The sequence below is a fragment of the Anabas testudineus genome, chromosome 2 (genome assembly GCF_900324465.2).
Source record: "Anabas testudineus chromosome 2, fAnaTes1.2, whole genome shotgun sequence".
Lineage (NCBI taxonomy): Eukaryota > Metazoa > Chordata > Actinopteri > Anabantiformes > Anabantidae > Anabas > Anabas testudineus.
Window position 1 is genome coordinate 12,565,953 of NC_046611.1, and position 22,664 is coordinate 12,588,616.

At 39.1% G+C, this 22,664-nt stretch overlaps 2 protein-coding genes across 2 annotated transcripts; one reads left to right on the top strand and one right to left on the bottom strand.

Moving 5' to 3' along the window:
* Positions 1–803: 803 nt before the first annotated feature.
* arhgap1 (Rho GTPase activating protein 1) lies at positions 804–17,911 on the bottom strand. The gene is made up of 13 exons (XM_026363581.1): positions 17,805–17,911; positions 12,894–13,126; positions 12,704–12,802; positions 12,484–12,571; positions 11,746–11,877; positions 10,486–10,572; positions 9,210–9,308; positions 8,905–9,012; positions 8,637–8,713; positions 8,404–8,481; positions 8,049–8,177; positions 7,637–7,740; positions 804–7,559 (listed from the first exon to the last, which is right to left on the bottom strand). The coding sequence occupies exons 2-13, from the start codon at positions 13,012–13,014 to the stop codon at positions 7,392–7,394; spliced, it is 1,290 nt and encodes a 429-aa protein (XP_026219366.1). The 5' UTR covers positions 13,015–13,126; positions 17,805–17,911; the 3' UTR covers positions 804–7,391.
* A 776-nt stretch (positions 17,912–18,687) lies between these two features.
* arl6ip6 (ADP-ribosylation factor-like 6 interacting protein 6) lies at positions 18,688–21,195 on the top strand. Its single transcript, XM_026363591.1, has 4 exons — positions 18,688–19,071; positions 19,841–19,894; positions 20,098–20,230; positions 20,335–21,195. The coding sequence occupies exons 1-4, from the start codon at positions 18,870–18,872 to the stop codon at positions 20,426–20,428; spliced, it is 483 nt and encodes a 160-aa protein (XP_026219376.1). The 5' UTR covers positions 18,688–18,869; the 3' UTR covers positions 20,429–21,195.
* Positions 21,196–22,664: the final 1,469 nt, after the last annotated feature.

Genomic DNA, 22,664 nt, shown 5'->3' on the forward strand with positions numbered 1-22,664 from the left:
ATGAATGTGTCAGCTCCTCCAGTTGGCACCAGCTTTGTGTTGTGTAACGTGTACATTTACTGTAGATTAGAATATTGAATGTGGCAGGAGTCTTTTTCCCATGGACCAACTTATGATAGAGAGAGTGGCTGAGCTCAGCACATAAATGAATCAAGTGAAACAAGTATTTCCTAGCAAGTAAAATAACCCATCCACTGCCATAAATTACTTTTTTTTAATATATATATATTTTGTAGGAATTTAAAAAGGCAAACTGCTGTAATCTGTACTGTACTGATATTACGTACAGTGTAAATTAATTTGTATTAACAATACTGCTGCCGTCTGCTGAGTCAGCAGCACCCACTAACTGTGAATCCAGCAGGTGTACTGCAGGTCAGCCAATACATGGCTCACTTATTACATCTCACCTGATAGAATATTTGATCGCAGGAAATATTCACGTACAAGATGTGAGCTTCGTTGTTCCTGCACTTATGAGACGCTGTGCTCAATTTAATCACTTCTACTGTGCCTTTTTGCTTTAATTGTTCTCCCTTCTATTCAGGTCCCCGATGAGCTCTTCGGTTCTGCATGACACTGATGAAGAGGTTGTGGTCAACAGGTCTGACAGTGTGCTCATGTTAGTGTAAAACTAGAAGTATTGCACTGTGGTTGTTTGCCACTGCCAACCAGTCAAGTTGCATATTACATACGTCTGTCTGGACCCATATTCTAATCAGGTGGGTGTTATGATGTAATTACCTTCAGGTCTAGGAATAAATATAAAGAGAATATGCACAGTCACCTGCAGAAACGGGGGCTTCGATTCACAATTGTCTTTATTGTTTGCACACATTGATATTACAGTATTATTACTAATATATCATACATACATACATCAGACAAGATTCATTACATATCAAAAGTAAATGATAAAAAAATAAGGATAAATAAATATGATCACTAAGTATCAATAAATCAGCCTGGAAACCAAATCGTTTGTCACGCAGACAAATATATTGTTCACTGTCACCATGACAACAGCTACAGTACAAGGATCCATAGATTAGACATGGCTGTAATTGATCAGCAGAGTTAAGGAGAAACAGTGGTATGGAAATCCAATAAACACTAAATGTACTTGGTTGAAATTACTGTAAATACAAAAGGTACATGAAAGAAATGTCCAACATCGAGTCTGATCATGAAGTTATAAGAGAATTCAGGTGTGCAGCACTTTTGTAGATCTGAAACAGCTGATCCCAGCTGGAAAATACCGGTAGTAACTTTGATATATTTTGTTTTTTTGTTGGGTTAACTGGACATCGAAGAAAGGCTGAACATAAGTAAGCTTGAACTAAAAAGTGAAGATAAAAATGAATGAGGAGATGAACCCTATGATTTGAGAAAGGTAGAAAAAAAGTCAACGTTTAAAGTGCACTGAATTTCAGAATTCAGGTTTTGATTTCAGCATAGTGAGAAGATTAATTACAGAAGACATGTTAATGAAGCTTTAAAATTCTCAAACCTGCGATCGTCTATTACAACTGGGCTGTGTTCAACAAGCTTGGACGGGAGATCAACTGTTTTCTGCTGAAAACATTCAGCATGTTAACACACACATTTTAAACACTGTCTAAAATACAAAACACCAAAGTTTTGTTGAACACATCTGGCATTGTTTTAATCTATAACAGAATGGGCACACTGGCACTTCGATGGCTAATCACGATCACCTGGAGGAAACAGATAAGGCACGAGCATACACGAGCATGTACGCACACGCACACACACACATATTGTTGTTAAGTAAAAAAAACTTGTATCTCCAAGACGTTTTTTTTTCATCAAGCTAAGAAAGTTAGTGTGATTTCATCTTGTTTTTGTTGTTTTTTCAATGAGTTTTTGAATGGGATATGATCACATGGTTGTCATGTCAGCCTAAAAAGATCCTCTCTTATTACGTCAAACAACAAAAATGACCAAAATTGGAGTTACAAGGTTTTCACCTGACAACAGACACAGACAAACACACATACACACACACCTGAACTAACAGGAGCCCTAGTCTTTACATTTTTTTTTTGGCTATATACATTTAAACCCAACAGTTTGATGTATTTTGTCTATTCAGATGTTCTTGGTCCATCAGAGTTAGAATTTACATAAAAACTCACATCGACACACACGCACGCACGCACGCACACACCAAATGCTTGTCAACGGTCATGGCATCGACCTCAACCGAGTTAAAATAGATATACTTCTGAGATATTTTTTGCTTTTTTTTTTTTGCTTTCATCCTCAGTCAAACTAAATCTTTGCAGCACTAAAAGCTACTGGACTCTGTCCCTGAACGCCTCACTACATGGATGACCTACACTCACCAGATCTGAATCTGACAGACAGCTCACACTACACCTTCTTTATAGACACAGTGCTCCTTAACAAAAAGTCGTATTGAATTTGGCATCTGGGAGTGGCTAATGTGCGAGAGGTAATATGCCAGTGGGGGCAGTGGGGGTTCGAGTCTGTGTCGTGGTTTCAGCCTCAGTTTCAGAACCGTTACACTTCTACTCTTCAGTCACATCGTATTACTGTATTATTATCATCGTATTACAGCACTAGTACTTACAGCCTGTCACTATTTTGGTGACAATATTGACAATATAAAATGCAACTGATTCAACAGCACTTGGCCAGGAGTCTTAAGAAAAAATTAAATAAAAATAAAGCTGGAAGATGCACCTCAGAGTACAGAGTGCAGCAACTACAGAGACACAGTTTGGCATGTGAATTATATACATGAAACAAAATGAGAAAAATCTGTAAAATAAACATAATTATGCAAATACAAAGCAATTGGACATGAAGGAACGTGTAGCTGGACACGGCTAGCCTACAGCCTGTTGGTGTGGACAGAGTATGTAGTACTTTGGGTCTACACGCTGCTCACAACACTATACTGCATGTCACAGCTGTACGCAATTAAAGTGTGCAGGTATAAATCTGTTTGCCTCATGGCTGTTTCATTGTATATTAGTACCCAAGCACGAATGAGTAGTACTTAACAAGTAGCCTGTAGTGTGGTCATTCAACTGAAACTCAGTGGTAAAAATCTATTTATATAACATGCGGTGGATTATCTATCACTGACAAACACTTAAAATTATCATACAACTTGGACAAACTCCGTGGCACAGCACTGAGCAAAAACATGAAAAGAAAAATTCTAACTCATCTAAAGGGACATTCTGTGTTATAAGAAGGACAGAAACTAAATTGAGCAAACAAGACATGTTCCAGATGAAAGGATCCAGAATGCACACAGAGGTGAAAGATGGCAGCCAGAATGAATGCTAGACAACACTAACACTGACGACAAACGCACAGCAAAGAGGAACACAACATGTAGGAACCAAGGATAATGGTTTCAAAATGCTAATACCCAGAAATCCATGGGGTTGAAGTTGGCAGCATGTACACTGAACACTACAAATTATGGGGCTAAAGATCTAGTACACAGTGCACAATGTTACACTTTCTCAAAAACAAATGAGTCTTACAGTATCAACTCGAGTTTATTGGTGAATGAAGAAAAACCCACAGAACTGAAAAGTGTATGTTGTGTTCCTCAACTCACATTTTTTAACATCACTAATAAACTAGCCAACCTTGAAACGCAGCATTTTTACAGAATAACGTGGTGTATTAAGAAAATTACTGTAGGCTTTTGAAAAAACAATGTAATTTTATTGTGTATCCCATATTTATGTTTGGAGCAGCTCCTAACGAACACCGTTCCCTATGAGCTCTAGGTGTTCGTGAAACAGGGATCGACGGAAGTTGCGAGTCTATTAGCGAGTCGATGGGTTGTAGCGAGTTCAGCCATATTTGGAATAACAGCAGGACTGAACACTGGCAAAGTTGTTGGCCAACAGAGATTACAGCTAAATCGTTGTAATAATGTCTTAAGAAAAGTTGGGTGTGGACAAAACCAAGTTATAATGACCTTAGTGAAAGGACAGCTAGCCTGGACGGCTCTATTGGTCTACTGCGAAATATATTATTAAGAATGACTGCAGGACGTTTAATGTGAAAATGTTGATAAACATTTGTCAATGACAGAAAAAAGGTAAAAAAATTAGTGAATGAAAACTGGAAGGCTTAGCAGTGAGTGTGACATGACACTGTTGCTGGAGTGATGTGGAAATGGATGAGAAATGGTGATGAATTTATCAAATATGAAATATGGTGTTGTTTGCATTGACTGGCATGTAAACAAAGTCAGGACTGATGGTAATGACAAGCCAAACTTTACATCTGCTTGTATTTTCCGTTGGCTTTTTGTGTTGGTTCTTTATTCCGTACCGTAAAAGAAAAAGTTACTGCACAGATCTAGGTCAAGACATGTTACAGTAACTGTGATTTAGACGACAGTAAGAGTTTAGTCAATTATAATTCAATGACAAGAAAAGAAAGTCTGGAAATACTAAGATAATACTATGAATACAATATTGAAGTCAAATGTAGTAAGAACAGAGCCATAAAGAATCACACCTATACTATTAAGATATAGTACAGTATTTTACAGAGCAGTGTGTCCTCAGTCTGAAAGCTAAACCAGGGCCAGCACTCAAACACAGCTGTGATTGGTTTCTAATATTTAAAGGTCAGCTAGTAGAATCATACAGCTCCTATTCTACTGCCTAGTTTAATTACAGCATGTCATAGATTGTCCACAACGTTTGGTACCACATACACCAACTAAAAGTAACCTGAGACTTTCACCGAGACTCCACCTGTCCTCTCTTTCATCTCATATAACCAACCTACTGGGGACTATACTGCTCCCCTGTTCTGTAGTTATTTTTTTATCACCGATTATCACCCTGCTTTCTGTGGTCTTTCTGGGAATGTTGGACGCTGTTTTTGGCACCACATAGAACAAAGTAAAGAGACAGACCACAGCAAAGATATACTGTGCAGAGAAAGACAAGTCCCACTATTATTAATCTCTCAATAGAGAAAAGATTTTCAGCCAGATGGTTCAGATTGGGCCCAAGACACAAACATACAGGTATGAACTATTAATCAATTCAAGGCGATAGTTTAAGAAATGTATTATAGTGGCAAGTAAAAGTATGTGAACAATTTAACTGATATCACAAATAAATCACTGTAGCTAACTGTAGCAAGGAGTTATGAAACCTGGAGTCAACAAAACCAGAAAGTCTGAAGTTTGAGTTACTTTGACTTATAAAAATGCTTAAACACAAAAAAGTAACATAAAGAAAATTAACTATTTTAGGTTCTATAGAGAATGTTTGTGTTTATAATCTTATGCACATTGTGTTTGCCTAAATTTGTGACTTACATGAAGATCAGAACATGTGTTTAAAACCAATTAATGCAGAAAAACAGGTTATTCCGAAGGGTTCACATGCTTTTTCTCAGCACTACATTTAACACAGCTGGATGTTGCTTGTGTTGTAGCTAGAGGTTGAATGAGTATGTTGTTATTATTAACACCGTCTACACATGTCTTTCACTTGTCATCTCACAGAACTGATGTGACCCTATGCTCTTCATTCTAGGAGTCTGCACAGCCCACATGTCAGCTTGCATTTCGCTATGAGCATGGCCACAGCCCAGATGCATATTTTTTACGCTTCAAATGTATTTTCCTGGGCATTAACACAGCACAATAAGAACGAATCCTTCACCAGTGTAGAGTTTAAACACGTAGCACAGGAGCAGCTGCAGCTCGTCATGTGTTGTCTATGCAGACACAGTGTAACTCTGCATTCACACCAGGACGAACAACATAAGGAATAATTGCACTGCTGTGTTCAGTGACAATCGCTGATTATGATACAGCACTTTTTTGCCTGATAATGATTTCATTTCACCTCATTATGAAGTCTGATATTGTGGTTTGAAAGACTAAGATAAAAATGAGAAAACTAACAGTATTTTGAAGCACAATGAAATGGACTATAATTAAATATCAAGATACAGTGGTGGTTCAATGTTCGTGTTCCTCTTAGAAACTTCTCCATTTCATATTATGAGAGATCTAAAACTACATACATGAGATCAAATTAAAAACATTAGATAGAAAAGTTACACTTGTTCATTCATTATCCAATCTTACATATTTGTGTGTGCCATAAATATGTAAACCTCCATGATTATCAATTCATTTGAAGGAGATATTGACAATCAGGTGTGAATCTGGTAGGAGAGAGACCTGGGTCCTCACTATCAAAGTCTGAACACATTTGTAGAAGTGAGTCATGGCTTGAACAAAGAAGACGATTTACAAAAAGAGTTGCTGATCAACAGTCAACACTCAACTCTCAGGCGGGTTGTGTACGAATGGTGAACATTTAACACCACTGTGACCCTCCCTAGTAGTGGTTCAGTGTGTAATAATAGGTTCAGTTGGTTTTGCCACAAACACATTTTTAAGATTTAAGACATAAACACATGACATGTAGTGTATGAAATGAAGTGTAATGTGTTTGTCTAATTTGTTTGGGTTCGCTTTATTTGATCATATTTAAAGTCGTATTCATGCAGAAACAGACGATTCTAAAGGGTTCACAAACGTTCAAACACCACTGTTTCTTGACTGTGGCTCATTAGTGCTCATCATCACTTCTGTGGAAAAATCCTCTGTTTTCATCAATCTCCAATCAAACTTATTTAAATCACAGTTGTGGGTTGTGATTCAGAGATCTGTGATAAGAGTCATAACACATTTTCTAGAAGCTCAGTGTTGATGTTTTGAAACAAGAGTTTGTAAACTGTTGCAACACTTACAGTGACACAGGGGCATCATCGTATTTGGTAGCACAACAAAATGCTGTAACAAAATCAGTCCTTTCACCGAATGATTACTGCTACATTATTAGCACTTGGTAGGTAGCTCTGATCACTTATTAAAATGACACGAGGCAACAACAACAAAAAATACACAACTTGTTAACTACTTAAGACAAATACTTATTAGCTGTTGATTTTTCTGTGCTGTAAGTTGTTTATAGAGGGATATTTGGCTGCAGTCTCATGTATGTACCATTTGCATCCATGTTTATTCATGCCTCCGGCCATGCATGGAGTCACATGGAAATGGAGATGCAGGTCAGGAACTGGCAGCAGTCCAGACCACTCGATATAACAACAAGACACTACTCATGAGTCAGAATGTAAAGACAGATTCGAGACTAAATTCAATGTAGCTCGTCCATAAGAATTAAAATGCTTGGGGTTTTAATGGAAAAGCAGATGAAGTCAGGTCGTCTAAGTGCTGACGGTTCATACCTGACTGGTCAGGTATGAACAGGAGGGTCTCTGTGGTGGTTCTGACCGGAAGACAGACTGCAGGGTGAAGGGGGTAGAGTTTAGGTGAAGACCAGATGCTGCTGGTCTAGCAGGGTTCTGGTGAAGTTGTTGATTGGCCCGATGGCGCTGAGTGACATGGCGTTGTCCCGTGCCCAGAGCAGGTTAGGACCAAACACCACGGCCAGGTTACTGTTTGTCATCTTATTCACCTCACTGTTGGCTGACACCTAAACAAACACACACACACACTTAAATAACACACTGATACTAAGGCCTGAAAGATTCTCAGGTGTGTCAGGTGTACCTGTGCCAGGAATGTGATGAGGTATCGCAGAGATGCGTAGTTTTCCTCTGGCAGTGACTCCATCAGCGTCTTAATGACTGTCGCCTGGCTGTCAGCAGACACAGCTGGAAAACATCCAATAACATTGAGAGCTTATTTAGAATGAATATGATGATGTAGCACTTTTAGATGTAGAGGATCCCAAGTAGTCCCAAGAAATCACATAACACAAGGAGGCATCGCTCCTTTTACCCAAATGCTGCCCTCCTCTATTCTTCCTGTCGCAGTCTTTGTTCTGCACATGATGTTTGAAAACCTGACTATGCATATACATGGCAGAGAAATATGTGTTACAGCTGTGTATCTTGTAGCCTAACTAGAGGCAGTTTTTGTTTAATTCTATTCCAGAGTAATACTCATTGTTTAAACGCACAGGCGAAGTTGACAATGTCGTTGTAGAGCTGGTAGGTCAGCAGAGGCTCAGGTAGCTCCCTCAGGAATGTCTTCAAAATCACAGCAGCCAAGTGGACGTCTTCCATCTCTCTAAAATTCACAGTGGCACCTACAAAACACACATGTAATAAATAAACTTAGTCTATCGTATTCATTGCCCAGGATTTTTTTGCAGAGATTAATTACAATAATATCAAGATCAAATGTGTGTACTAGGCTGTATACTGTGCCTGCCCTCTCTGCTGCTGACACCAAACCTCTGGATCCGCTCTGGACATTTCTGATGTATGTGCACATGCAACTCAGGTTGTATAGTCTTAAATTTTACATAATACCTGAGTTGTATTTGAGCTGGACCTCCTTCACTAGAGTCACGTTGGCAGACCGTCTGAAGATTCCCTCGATCTCCAGACCTAAAACACACACACACACACACACACACACACACACACACACACACACAATAAAGAAATACAAGTCTGTTTTTACTGATAGAACAATTTATTCACTGAATGACAATAAATTTGTGTTTGTGCTTGTCTTACTAGAACCAAAAGAGAGGCATTACCTTGATCTAATAAGAAGCTAATGGTGTCTCTCATCACCACAGGAACTGGATCACCATCAGGACTCCTCTGTCTTAGCCTGACACAAACACACACACACACACACACACACACACACACACACACACACACACACACACAGTGGCTAAAACACCAGACTTTAACCAACAGTTTCCACTTCAGTCAGATTTATATGGATTAATACATTGTCACATCTAAACATTATGTCTTTAACATTTAGAGAAACCGTTTCTACAGTCTGACTCTTACAAAGCCAGTGGGACCCCAAACACCTGGTAGGGGAGGGGAGGGCTGGCGGCAGGAGATGTGGGAGGCTGGGCAGCCGGTTTCAGAGACGCTCTCAACTTGTTGTCGTACCTGTTACAGAGACATTGTTAGACTATTATCTGCAGGATACAACAGCAACAGCTAATGTAATACAAATAACAATTTCATAATGTCTTAAAATGCAGGCAAAATGTTCCAAATGAGGCACAGGAGGGATATTAAAAGCAAACATTTATTGTGTATAACTTTTAGAATAAAATGTAGAGTCGTGTGCCATGAGCTCTTACTCTCTGACGCGGGCAGGTATGAGCAACTGATCGCATTTCACCACGTTCTCCAGCTCACTCAGATAACTCACATAGTTGATCTTTCTTCCAAACTTAAAACTACAGAGAGACAGAGGCAGAGACAGAGACGAGGTCAGCTTCAATAATACAGAGTTTAGCAGCATGAGTTAATTCCAGCATTTGGAATTACTTCAGTCAGTCGACATAAAAAGCTTCTGAAATTAGAAGTACATCTAGATGCTTATTGATGTGATAATAACTTAAACATAACTGTAACCAAGGACAGGTTTTTGTATGTTTTATGTTGCTTTAATTGTATTTCTGACTTAAGAAATACACATTCCTAAATTATTAATAATCTCAGCATTTGCCTTCATGAATTAGGCTTGATACCATTTGCTTATTATACTGCAGATTACAGTGATGTTCACACTGTAATATGACTTTTTGCAGATATATGTATGTACATTTGCAATATACAAATACAAATATACATTCATGTTTCTGATTTAAATCAATGTGTAAATGCTTGAAGGTTCCCTTTAAATGACATCTACACTCACTGGCTGCTTTTTTAATGGGTCCATCTGTACAATCTAATGGAATCCAATACAGCAGCTCTGCCATGAATTCTACTTTAATACAATTATAATTTCTAATTTTTTGTTGAAACAGTCAGAAAGGTGATAGTGGGTGGTGGAGTGGACCTGGAGAGCATTATGAGGTGGTTCCTATGTTTTGTATTTACATACATAGTAGGAGCAACTCATGGAAAAGCTGTTGTATTGAATTGCATGAGATTGCACAGGTGCACCTGATAAATGAGTGTATATTCCTTGGAATATACAGGAACCAGGAACTTAAATATCACGTGAAACCAACACGAAACACACAAGTCACAGCACTGTAGTCTAGCTGGTTAAGACTGAGATAATGATCGAAGTGCTACTTTGCTATTTCCAGATTTCTTTTGTTTCATTTCCTTATCAGTGCAGCTGCTGCAATAACTGGAAACATGCCGGATTCACAAAACTGGTTTACACAAAAGACAGACACTGATCGTTATAAAAAGTGTATGTTGGCATGTTCTAAATATGAACTTTTGCAAGTTTCATAACAATTGTCTGGTCACACACTAATTTACAGTACTAAACATCAAAGGCTATACCCAAAGGTTTTCTTAAACATTATGCAATGTGGCTCCATGTGGATTACCTGGATTACCAGTGCACGAGAATGCATGAAACATGCTCAGTAATTTTACATTAAACTGTACCTGATGATTGGTTTGAAGAGGATCAGCAGAGTTTTGATGAACATGGTGGGGTGGACGATGTACAGAGCCTTGATGTTCTTCTTATACCTGAAAAGACACCCAGTACATGTTCTCTACAGATCATCTTTTAGGGAAGAATTCACTGTATGTCTTATTGGTCTATTTTGCAGCTTGGTCATGTCTTTTTATTTTCCTCTTATTGTGTGAAAGGTGCACATCAATCTGATGCTACTTCAGCTATAGTTCGACTGCATTTCAAGTTATAAAATACCAGTCTGTATATGTGCGTGTGTGTACAGAAGAGTGTTTGGTTGTGTCATTTGTATGTAATCTAACAAAGGTAAACACAGAGGACATAGTGAAGTGGCACGGTGCTCTGTTGTAGACTTTTTTCAAATCGCAGATTGCAGATTTAACAAGACTGATGTCATAATACCTTTGGGTATAATGCCATTAATTCATGATTTAAAGTGCCCATATTATGCAAAATCTACTTTCTGGTCATTTTGGTACCTTTATATGAACCTATGGGGCATGTAGACACACAAGTATGATCAAATTGGAGACTGTCCTTTTTTCATTCTCTTAGTGGTCCATTCAAAGTTTGCACGTAAAATGACATATTCTCGAGTCTCAGGGACTCAATCTCTGCTTATCTTAACACCACTCATGACAACCTTGGCCAAACACTTGCAGGACGACATTGGTTTTCCTGGCTGTGGCAGACTCACTCTGAAAACTACAACAGTGGGAGCACAGCACAAAAAACAGACACTGCTCACCTTCTGGATTCATGGACAAACTCAAAAGTGTCTCTCTTCTTCCTCCCATCCTCTCAGGATCTAAACAAACTGTGGATTTATTTGTTTTCAAGGGAGTGGTCCAGTATATGTTAGAAGTTGGATTAATTTCAGGACTAAAGCTCAAAGATGGTCTGATTCTGACTGTTACCCGAACCTGGGCTTCATTCAAAGATTTAGGCGGTAAGTGTTTTGTCTTGTGTGTTTACCAGGCTAGCTTGTTGATGTAGCCACATTAACTACACAGTAATGCTAAATGGTGACCACAAAACCGGAGGGTCTGTTCATGCAAATTTCAGACCTACTGCTCACTATAATCTACACTGCTTTTGAGCATGACAGTGGGGACTTCAATGACCTGTTTTTTAAATAATATGGGCACTTTAACCCACTTGTGCAATTCTGACTTAGGATGGACTAAAGCTGCCTGTGCCATGTCCAGTGATGTTACAACACTTACTTTCTATCAAACTCTCTGTATGCATCCCGTAACCAGCTGAGAGATGGTTTGTTTTCACTGGTTAGTCCATGATGAAAGTAGATCAGAGTATAGTCACTTTCCACATACTGGTCCAGAGTTCCTTTAAGATAGCTACAAAAAAACAAACATATGTATTGTAATTTACATGTGTATATCCACTGGACATAAACTGGTTCAGTTTTACCAGAGAACCACATTTCCACCAATTTGCTTAGTGTTCAAGAAAATTACAGAAGCAATCAGACTGAGGAGGAAAAAAACTGATGTGGCTTTCACGAAAGTTGTTCAGTCATTTCAAAAGAACAAAAAAAAAAAGTTTCCTCTGTGTGTTTCTTCATACAGAGTCACATGCATGTTCCTGGTGAGACCTCAGTCAAAGATACACACCACAACATCCAAGGTTAATTCCAATTAAAGACTTTTGATGCACATGACCTCGCTCTACTCAAATTCACATCACTCTATAGACTCATATACATTTAATACATTTGCAACCATTAGTCAAAGTGTAGTCATTTAACGTTAACGTAATTAATTTGTTAATAACTGCATTGAGCCATTCAAGGTCCACTTCCTCTCTACAGAACAATCTTGGCGTAATGTCTTGATCAGTCACTGGAAATAGTCCTACAGATACCCACCCCTCTAAACCAGCAAATACTTTGATTAATTCATTTACTATAGCATTATCTTCCTCAAGGTTGCATTAGTACTTACAGCAGCAGCTTGTGATGGTCCAGCTGGTGCTGTGGTGGCATCCTGCAGGCATTGAACACAATCACCTTCCTGCCAAAGTTATCATCACCTACAGAGACATAGAGAGACAGAAACAGCTATTCAACCTTACTCACATTTAAAAAAATGACTTTGCATTAAACATGACAAACTGATATTAAACACAAACTCAGCTATTAATTTCTCAGTGGTTGCAACCGACCTGCTACTTCAATGATCTGATGCCTGGCAATGTCGTAGAAAGGATGGTCCCAGGGAAGGTGGGGAGAGCCAGCATCAAAGCGCTGGGAGATGTCCGTCTCTGAAACAGACACACCAATACATAAACAATTCAGACCTCATCGTCTACATATGTAAAAATATAATTTTGCATACTCGTAGATAGCTCTCACCTGATTTGCTGAGAGTAGACTCGTCAGGGAGCCACTGCTGGTCCTCTATGGTGGCTAGCTTCAGCTGTCCTAATTGTGCTGCGGGGTCTTCACCCAAATCTACCAACAGCTCTGACGACATCACACGTACTGGAGACCGGCGCTATGCGCACACACACACTGCACAGTAATTCCTTGGATACACACACAGCCAAAAACAAAGCTGTTACTTCCACACAGTAGCAGCCAGAGCCCTGCAAGAGACAGATTCAGTATATTCAGTTCACTCAGACACACTGATGATTTACAGTATTCGTGTACTGAATAATCTTATCAAACTGTTTTATGTACTGACAACACTACGCTGAGGAGCCAGTAAAAATACTAAAAGATAAGGTCAGTAGTACAATTGCATTAAAAACAGAACTGTTATAATTCAGAGTGTATGCAACATGTTGTCCAATCACCTTATGTGTTTAATAGCAGGAGCGTATTGTTTCAGTATGAAGATAACAGGAGACATTATCATCTCCAGCCTAATCTTTCAAGACATTTCTGATATCTACTTTCTAGATTCACTTGTAAACCTCCCACATTTGCAGCTATAGCTTCAGCAACAAAAATAGTAAGATGTGTAAAAGGTAATATGTAAATCACCATTTGGCTGCATTAAAGAGCAATTTACAGTATGTGAGCAGGGTGGGTGGGGGCATGGTTCATGGGCCTAGTAGATGTCTGCATTCAATACACACTCAAAAGTCTAATAGTCTATAACAATAATACGGTAAGATAACAAAGTGTTACCTTATCTTGCCAGACATGATAGCAACGGTGGAAACTAGCAACAATGAGAAGTGAAGAAAAACCCTAACAGACTGGGGTTGTTAAATTAGCGTCACAGATGCTGTAGTGAACACGTTGAATATATAAACTGGCCTTTACTAAAGAGAAAGAGTTTTACTGCAGCAACACAGAAAAGACAGAACTCAATAAAACATCACAGAGATACACACATCTGTGTTTCTTTAGTACGGGAAGAGAGACTGGGAATCGGATGACTAACCCTGGGGTTCGTAGACGACTGCTCTATCACCTTACTGAGGCTCCAGTTTTATTAACACTATGTGTGGTGATAAAATTCTTTGATGTCCTTTTCCTTCATACACTGCCTGCTACAGCACTGCTGACACGATGTAGACGTCAGTGAGTCGGACACTGCAGCGTAATGTAACATCTTCACATTAATGGCCGCACCTCTTCCTCTTCTCACATTCACTCTCTCCCCATCACGCTTCCTCTTTTATCTCCAACCCCCACTTATTTACCCTCCTTTCTAGTTCTCCATCTCTCTTTCTCTCTCTCTCACACACACACACACACACACACACACACACACACACACACACACACACACACACACACACACACACACACACACACACACACACACACCCTCTATTCTCTCTCTAGTATGTGATGTTATGCTGACTGACAGCATGTTGCTTTAAATAAATATTGCTGCTAACCAACAGGCGCATTCAGTCAGTGCTGACCACACACACACACACACACACACACACACACACACACACACACACACACACACACACACACACACACAGAGAGAGAGATAGGTCAGCACACTGTCAGTAACCAAGAAGCTGTCATGGAGGACACCAGGCAGGATTTTGGATGATGTGGAGAGTAAAGGTTCCCTTTTCCTTTCATTGTGTGTTGCTAAACACATGCCTATTGTCCCAACACAGCTGGTCAGCCACTGTCGGTCATAGCAGAAAACTGAGGACACACACCACCTGACTGTGAGCTCATCGATAGACATGAATTAGCTCTACAGTTACTGTTGATGACTGAATCAAGTCTGAATCACCATCCCCTGTGAAACAAACACTACCTTTTTGGGGTCACTGTTGTATGACTAGTAGTGTGTGCTTGTGCAAATCGCTACACATTTTTTATTTTTAAAAACTTGTATATAAGCTTTTGAAGACATTCAATCCATATTTCATGACCTTCATGATCATGTGATAGCAAGCAGGGGTGGTTAGCGTCAGCAGTCTGTGAACACAAGAGCACCACCCACAGAATCCACTGGAAAGATGTCAAAGGTCAATAACCAAGAGTCAGTAGATGTTGAAGATAGAATAAGGAGGAAGGAAGCAGAAACAGAGTTACTCCTCCACCAATACACCATCACCTCACAAACCTCTGAGCTTGGATTTTCATTTCACTGTGAATGCAAATTGAGAGTCAGACGGAACGATAAATCTGTTCTTCCACATCCTCTTTTTTGTTTTTTTTCAGTCATCAAACAACAAAGCCACTTCATAGCTGATGAGGAACATGACCGCAGAGGCTTACAATAAAATCTCTGTTTTCCCAGGGACTGCTTTTTTTTTTATAAGAGGGATATGATGGTATAGTATATATCATTATAGATTAAGGTTGGTCTCTTTTTCACACAGAAATATCCCAAACTAAAATACATACACTAAAGGGTCTTGGTGTGATTGTTCTAGTCCATACTCAAGTAAAAATGCTGTTAACCCTGGCCCAAATGAGCAAAAGGGACAATAGACAAATCGATTTTGGCTCAACTGGACTAGAGAATAAACTACATGTGTTGACATCTGACAACACTTTACTAATGACCAATGCCAACATTTCCTGGACCCTACCTCTAAAACCAAACACAAACATAGAGACTCCTTTGTGCTGTAACTCTGACAAATAATGTTTGATTTTACGATCAGTCAGTTGTCATTCAGATCTGAAATCCACCCATGGTACATGTTTAGTTAGCTAGATAAGACAGTCAGTAAGCTATTCAGCCAGTCAGTCAGCATACTGCTGTTACCACTGACATTTAAAACAAGCAGACTCCTGTAACCTTCACTATAACTTTTCCCTTAACTCCAGTGTAACATTTATATGTAGACAATGAAGCAGTCAGCTCATCAGTAACAGTCTGTTTGTTTCCTCAAAGGCTTACCGTATGAAACTGTTCCGTATCTGAGGTTTTTCCTCTGCCCAACACTTGACTGCAGGTGTCAGGGTCAAGGATACAAGTAATACACTGCATACTCACAGCCACTGCATCTACATAAGGACAATTTACCTAAGGATGCAGCAATAACAGCACCCTGCCCCCTTTATTATTCCTCATTTTCATCCTCTCTATCACAGCACTGCAGAGCAGCAGAGGAAAGCAGCTTAGTCAAAGTCTCCTCCAGGGGTTGGAGATTGGTTCCCAGGAAAACTACACTGCAGACAAAACCCTTCACAATCACTCTGTTTCTGTTACTACAGAGATAAATGTACTACAGATAACTACAGAATAAACCCATTGCTGTTATCACTAAAACCATTGCACTAGATGTTATTTATTTGCTATGCTTTTGTTTTTTTTAAACAAAAATTAGTTTTTCTTTGTTGTGTGCTAAAATCTTTCTAGGAATGAGGGTACATCTTATATTTCTAAAACGCTTAAAACCCTAAACGCCCAGAGAAGAACCAAAACAATGTCAGACAGGGCACCGTGCACCAGCTGGATTATCTAACCTTTTTACATTTTCAAGCATTTATGTATATATTACATTGTGACTAGTGCATCACCTCAGGATTCCTCATTTTTTGATTCACTGCAAATCTACTGTTTTTCCTATGACACACTTAATAATACTCTATATCTCTATATCTCACACATCTCTGGTTATTTATGTATTGTAATTGTTTACTGCTATGTGGAATGACTGACTTCCAGTGTCACTGTGAGCTTGCAGGTTTCACTTTAACACTGTTAAGTAGACAAAATAAATGCCATAAGTATATATATGCAAACAAAGTTGTATAAATGGTGAAATAAGAATACATATTTGGCTATTACATTAGACAAGAACAATAAATGTCTACTTTTTGATAATGTATTAGGTTTTTATTCCTGTATTTACTCAGTTATTATTTATTTATTAATTTATCTTAGTTCTCCATACTGTATATTAGACAGTCATACATAAAAGTCTTTCAGATTTCTTCCTGTCCACCCTATGTCTCCATTACAGTTCTGCTGCCAGTCATGATGAAGACGGTTTGCCAGGCTGTCCTTCAAGCTGATCTGGTTTGTGTGGACTGAGAGTTGTGATCGCTTCAGCAGCTCGCATCTCTGTCTTAATGTGGTTTCGCAGCAAGTCTAATGTGAAGTGGTGAATTACAAATGCATTGAAGTGTAAATCACTGGAAGTCATAATACGTTTTACCGTGCAGTGGGTAAAAATGTTAATAAATATGTGTGGGAATGCAGATATATGTGAAGTGAAATCTTCTAGCTAGGAAAACATTGTCAATATTTTGATAAAATATGCAAAAGGAATTGACACGTTAAAATGACAAATATTTAAGCGGAGTCTGGTGTATCGCCGTCCTCACACATGACGCATAGGAGCTAATCTTAACAGTCTAGCAACATATTGAGCAACAAGTGAGCAGACAGGTCATCGAGGTTCTTTAGTTAAACCTAGAAAGTCAGCTAAAGAAAACGTCTAAGTCATTTTAGTGGTTACCAAAGAAAAGCTGGAGGGACTGATTTAGCAACCTTAGCTGAAGCTAAAGCACATTAGCAAACTACCGTAAGCTAGCATGATTCTTTTGGCATTATTTTTGTAGACGGATACACAGTTTGTAACGTTTGCTGTGCTATGTGGAAACAACTGGTTAGATAGAAAGCAGGACGTTACACGTAGCTAACTAGCTAACATGTCACGACACTAACTGAACCGACGTTATCACAATAAACCAGCTTCACGATACAGGACGACGGAAGCTGCACGCAGTCGTTTGTGGTTCTGAGTTTATTTTTATTTTTTTGGCTTCATATAACAACAGCCACACCTACATGACAGGGAAACATTTATTTACCGTAATTATGCCGTTGCTTTGAACCACCCGATGGGCTTTGTGGCGTCTGCAGTTCCCGTGGACTTGCTGCGACTTGGTCGGAGCTGTTGACAGCAACCAACCGCGTCAACGCCTCTTCCGGTTGGTTGTTTTTCAAAATAAACGTGCGCGTTTCTGTTTGGATTGTTCTGTCCTCGTCAAAATAAAATCCCCTCACACACAACACGAGCATTGTGAATGTGTGTGAGGGACAGATGTGTCACATCTACATTTCCACAGCCCCAACCTCTTATTTTATATTTGTCGCTGCATAATTGTTCTGCTTCTTGTATTTATATCACACATATCTGCTCTGATAGGCTTCACCACCAACACAGGACTTCACACTGCAATCTGCAATGAGTAAAGTGTTTTTTTCTAAAACTGTTTTGCACTAATTATGCAGGCTATAACACCAAAGAAATTATCATTAAAGACACAAAAATACTAATTCCCCCAACCGGAATTTCCTCATAACACATAGCTGCACTGCTGTGTGAGTGCATCATACCTGTGTGGCATGATGCATGCTGAAAAAATGGAAAAGCCCCTTGATCACCTGTCTTTCAGTGTAATGTAATTATATGTAATGTAGTCATGAAACTATGCGGGAATGCAGCTGCTTTAAGGTAAGTTCCAGAAACAAATGGGGATTTCAATGAACAAGCAGACAAGTGGTGATGTGAAAGAGACCAGCCTTTATTGATTAGTATAATTAAAATTATTATATTTTTCTAATAATCTACACCTGATTATTTTATCTTTAATTGGACACAATAAAATCAACTAGGCTGTCCCTAAAGCAACTAACTCGAACAACTAGTTAAAAAAAAGAAGAAAAAAAAAGACTACAATCACGGAATAGCCCGAGGGTCAATTTTGTGTGCGGAAGTGCGCCTATGTAGGTGACAACAGTTCCTGATTCAACTCCACTTGACACGATGCAGAGGTGAACTCATGCAACTTATGGAGAAGTCTGTAAAAACACACGTCGTCACTTGTTGGTAAAGCATCCGAGTTTCAGTCGCGCACATTCCGCCATAAGATATGGATCAACCACAAAGTGAATCGGTGAGACCCAGTGAAGGAGTCCAGTTCGGGCAAGGGTCAGTTGGCGGTGTCGGACGGTCGTCTACGAACCGGAAAGGCCTTAAACCGTGGTCAGCCGTGGTGCTGTCAGTCCTGCTCTCCGCCGTGGCTGCGCTCGTCGTGGGTTGTTTCTGCGCGCTGACCTACCCGATCATCAGAGGTAAGAGTGCGCGCACACGTTCGTGGTGTGTGTGTGTGTGTGTGTGTGTGTGTGTGTGTGTGAAGAAACTAAACTGCTGCTTTCATGCATCATGATAGTTGAGTCCATACACGTCGGGCTGGGCGTGTTTTTAAATCATTACTGCAGAAAATAGACTCAGCCACTATTGTCCAGGTAGGTGTGGAGGAGGGGGAGCTCAAACCTCCCCCCTGTTCCCCATGTTTATTAAAGTGACTAAACATTTTTTTACCCCCAGAATTTTACCATTTTATAGCAAACCTGCACAAATATTTAATGTTTTTGCCTTTAGCTTTTGCCAATGTTTATGTGTACCCAACACATGTAACACAAGCAAAACAATGAAAACATACTTCATTGAAACAACTCGTTCCTGCTGTCATCTTATGTTGTTACATATTTATTTTGATAACCATTGCACAATATGTGTACTAGAGATAAACTTATAACTTAACACATGAATGGGCCTTAAGTAAAGAATATTGTTTCAAACTAACCCTTTCATGCATGAATTATTAAAGGAATTGTAAAGATTGCTATTATTGATCGAAATTGTTTTGAAACTTGCATGCATTTCTTTTTTCCTCCAAATATTATGTTTAATTTGAAAGTTCTGTAACTGAAAAAAAAAACCATAGTAATACATTCAACAATCAACATGGGATAAATGTCATGCTGGCTGTGATCCACTGCTGTCAGAACACAGAGAGCAGCTTGTGCCAAAGAAGTAAAGCTGGCAGTTTTGTTGCAGAGCTGCGGTCACAGCGAGTGAGAGGAGAGAATGGGGCTGAAGAGAAGATGTTGAGTGAGTATCACAGTCTGTTCATCTAACACTAGATTTATGGTTTGACCATAATATGAAGTTAGCATTTAGTAATCACTGCTTTATGACTTCTGATGGTGCTTGAAGCTTCTTCTGATATTGGGTAACCTTAAGATAATAACATTTCCTCTGAAGTCTGGGTCAAGTATGTAAAAAAAAAAAAAGGCAAATGTGTGTGTCTGTAGGTTTCTGGAGTATCACTGTGCTGTCAGTATTAGTAGGATGCATCTGCTCTATCTTCTCATGGACTCTCACCTACTTTGACTCGTACCAGCCCGGCATGGTGTTCCCAACACAACTGGTAACTGCCCCCTTCAGGTAACAATATCAGGCTACACATTAACTGTTAAATAATAGTTACTGACTGTGCATCAGTGTGGTCCACTGGAAAGCATCTGAATGCAGCGTGTGTTTTCTTCTAGAGATGGATCTGGCAGTGGTTTTCACATGGGTTATGGCGTTGCTGTTCTTAATGGCATCATGGCCATGCTGACTGTCATCTGGAGCCTCAGCTGACTCACTGACACACACATACTGTACTTGTGTTCATAGCTACCCTCCTAGCCATAATCAAGCCATCCATCCATCATGCTTTAAGGGTCGCGGTAGTCTATCGCAGCTGTCACTGAGCGGGTCGCAGGGTGCACCACGAACAGGTCTCCTGTCTATCACAGGGCTGATGTACAGAGACAGACACACATTCATACCTATGGGAAATTTAGAGTTACCAATTAACACTAACATGCATGTCTATGGACAGTGGGGGACGTCAGAGTACCTGAGGAGAACCCACACAGACACAGGGAGAATATGGAAACTCCGAACCTGGGTCCTTCCTGCTGTGAGGCGATTGCTAAACTCTATACTACTGTGCTGCCCCCCTAGTCATAATCCTAACCTTAAACTAGACCTAACCTTTAAAGATGTAAGTAATGTTTTACATTTGCTGTTTGTTCCCTAAATAAAGAATTTTTTTACCAAAAGTTAGAAACAAAGGTTGTGGCTGTGTGGTTGTAGTACGCGCTACATGTTTACACTGTAGGAGAAAGAACAAAGCTAGCTCATTATGTAGTGGAATTACATAATGCACACACAGACACACACACACACACTCACAGGATGTATTTTCTGTCAGTGTTTCCTTCTGTTTCAGTCAATTAATACTCAGTGTTCGTATGTTGAAGAATTCTATGGAGGACAACAAATGACTAGTAGTCATTTGGTAGAAATTAATAAATAAAAAATGTAAAAATAAATATTTGAATATAAACAATTTGCCTCTGGGATAAATAAGGTGTTTTGAATTTTGAATCTTGAAGTAAATAACTTCAAATAATAATCAACCACAAATAAATACATTTGCTAATAAAAGAATATTCTAAATAAATACAAATATAAAACAAATAAATGTATGTTGAAATAATTGCACAACTTGTGATTTATGTACAGCATTTCTACACTGCAATACATCTACTTGCACATGTTTAAACAGAACCAGCTACTCAAATACTTAGCATACAGACAGAAAAACTAAAATATGTAAATGTTGAATGTATAAAAACAGTAGAAGCATATTATTTAAATGAGTTGTAAAACTTTATTACTCAGATTTAATACTATTACACTTCTAAACATTTAACTTTACACAGTTTTTGTCCTATGAAGATGTCAGAACAGTATTCAAGAAATCAGTGATGCTTCTGTCATCGTTCTGGTGTTTTCACTGTACATCTGTAATATTAGTCCAATGATGTGCAACTATTAAGAGTTAACCTACATCTACAGTATTGTTTGCTTTACAAAACAATTTAAAAAGTAAAGTACTTTACAAAAACATGGCGTCACTGGAGGTCTCCAAAAACAACTAATGTTTCAAATCCATTTACATTCTCATGCATAAACAGCCAACAGGAATAAATGTGAAACTGGTTTTATTTACGATCGCTGCCTTTTTAGTCTCTGTTCTTGTCAATTTGGTACTAAGTTCTTCTCAGTATATTATTTCTCTGACTTTCCTCGTCTACCAGCAGCTGTGTTTCTGTCAATGTCATTTAGATTCACATTTGTGTCAGCATTTAATGGCGATGCCAGTAGATGGCAGTGTTCTCTTGTGGTTAGCCTGTTATACCTGCAGCCAACTGAGTGAAGAGGTACACAGTGCTCTTAAGGTTGTAAAATATACCCAGATATGTAGATCCCAGTAGTGGTGCCTTCCCCATCACACCTTCCCAGCAACAGTTTGATAATTGGTTGCAATTATCTCAGCACCAGTGACTGCAGACTGCAGTCACTGGTGCAGACTGCAGTCACTGGTCGTGCGGAGAGGTTCTTTTCCATTGTAACCTTTGACCTAAGCAGCTCATACCGAAACTAACAACAACCCAATCACTGGGTTTGGCCTACAGGGCAGGAAACAAATAGGGAATTCAGGACAACATGCTGCATGCCAAACACGTCAGAATCCCTGACTTCATCCTTTATAAAAACAAAAATAAGATTAAAATCAATACATCATGTTTGGACTCAAGTGCTTGTACATTTTTGTGACTCCTAGAGGTCTTAAGTGGGTCAATCTGTCAGGAGGATGTATTTGCAGTGTTAATGTTCTTAGGCTGTTGTCAGAGGCCAACCTGTTAGAGATACGGTTGGTGGTTTTACACGTTTCTTAACTACTTGTAAATTCCCAAATATTTCCCAGACAAAGAAAGCCCCACTAACTTGTCTGTCCAGTTGAGCTAGAATGAGGTGTAGA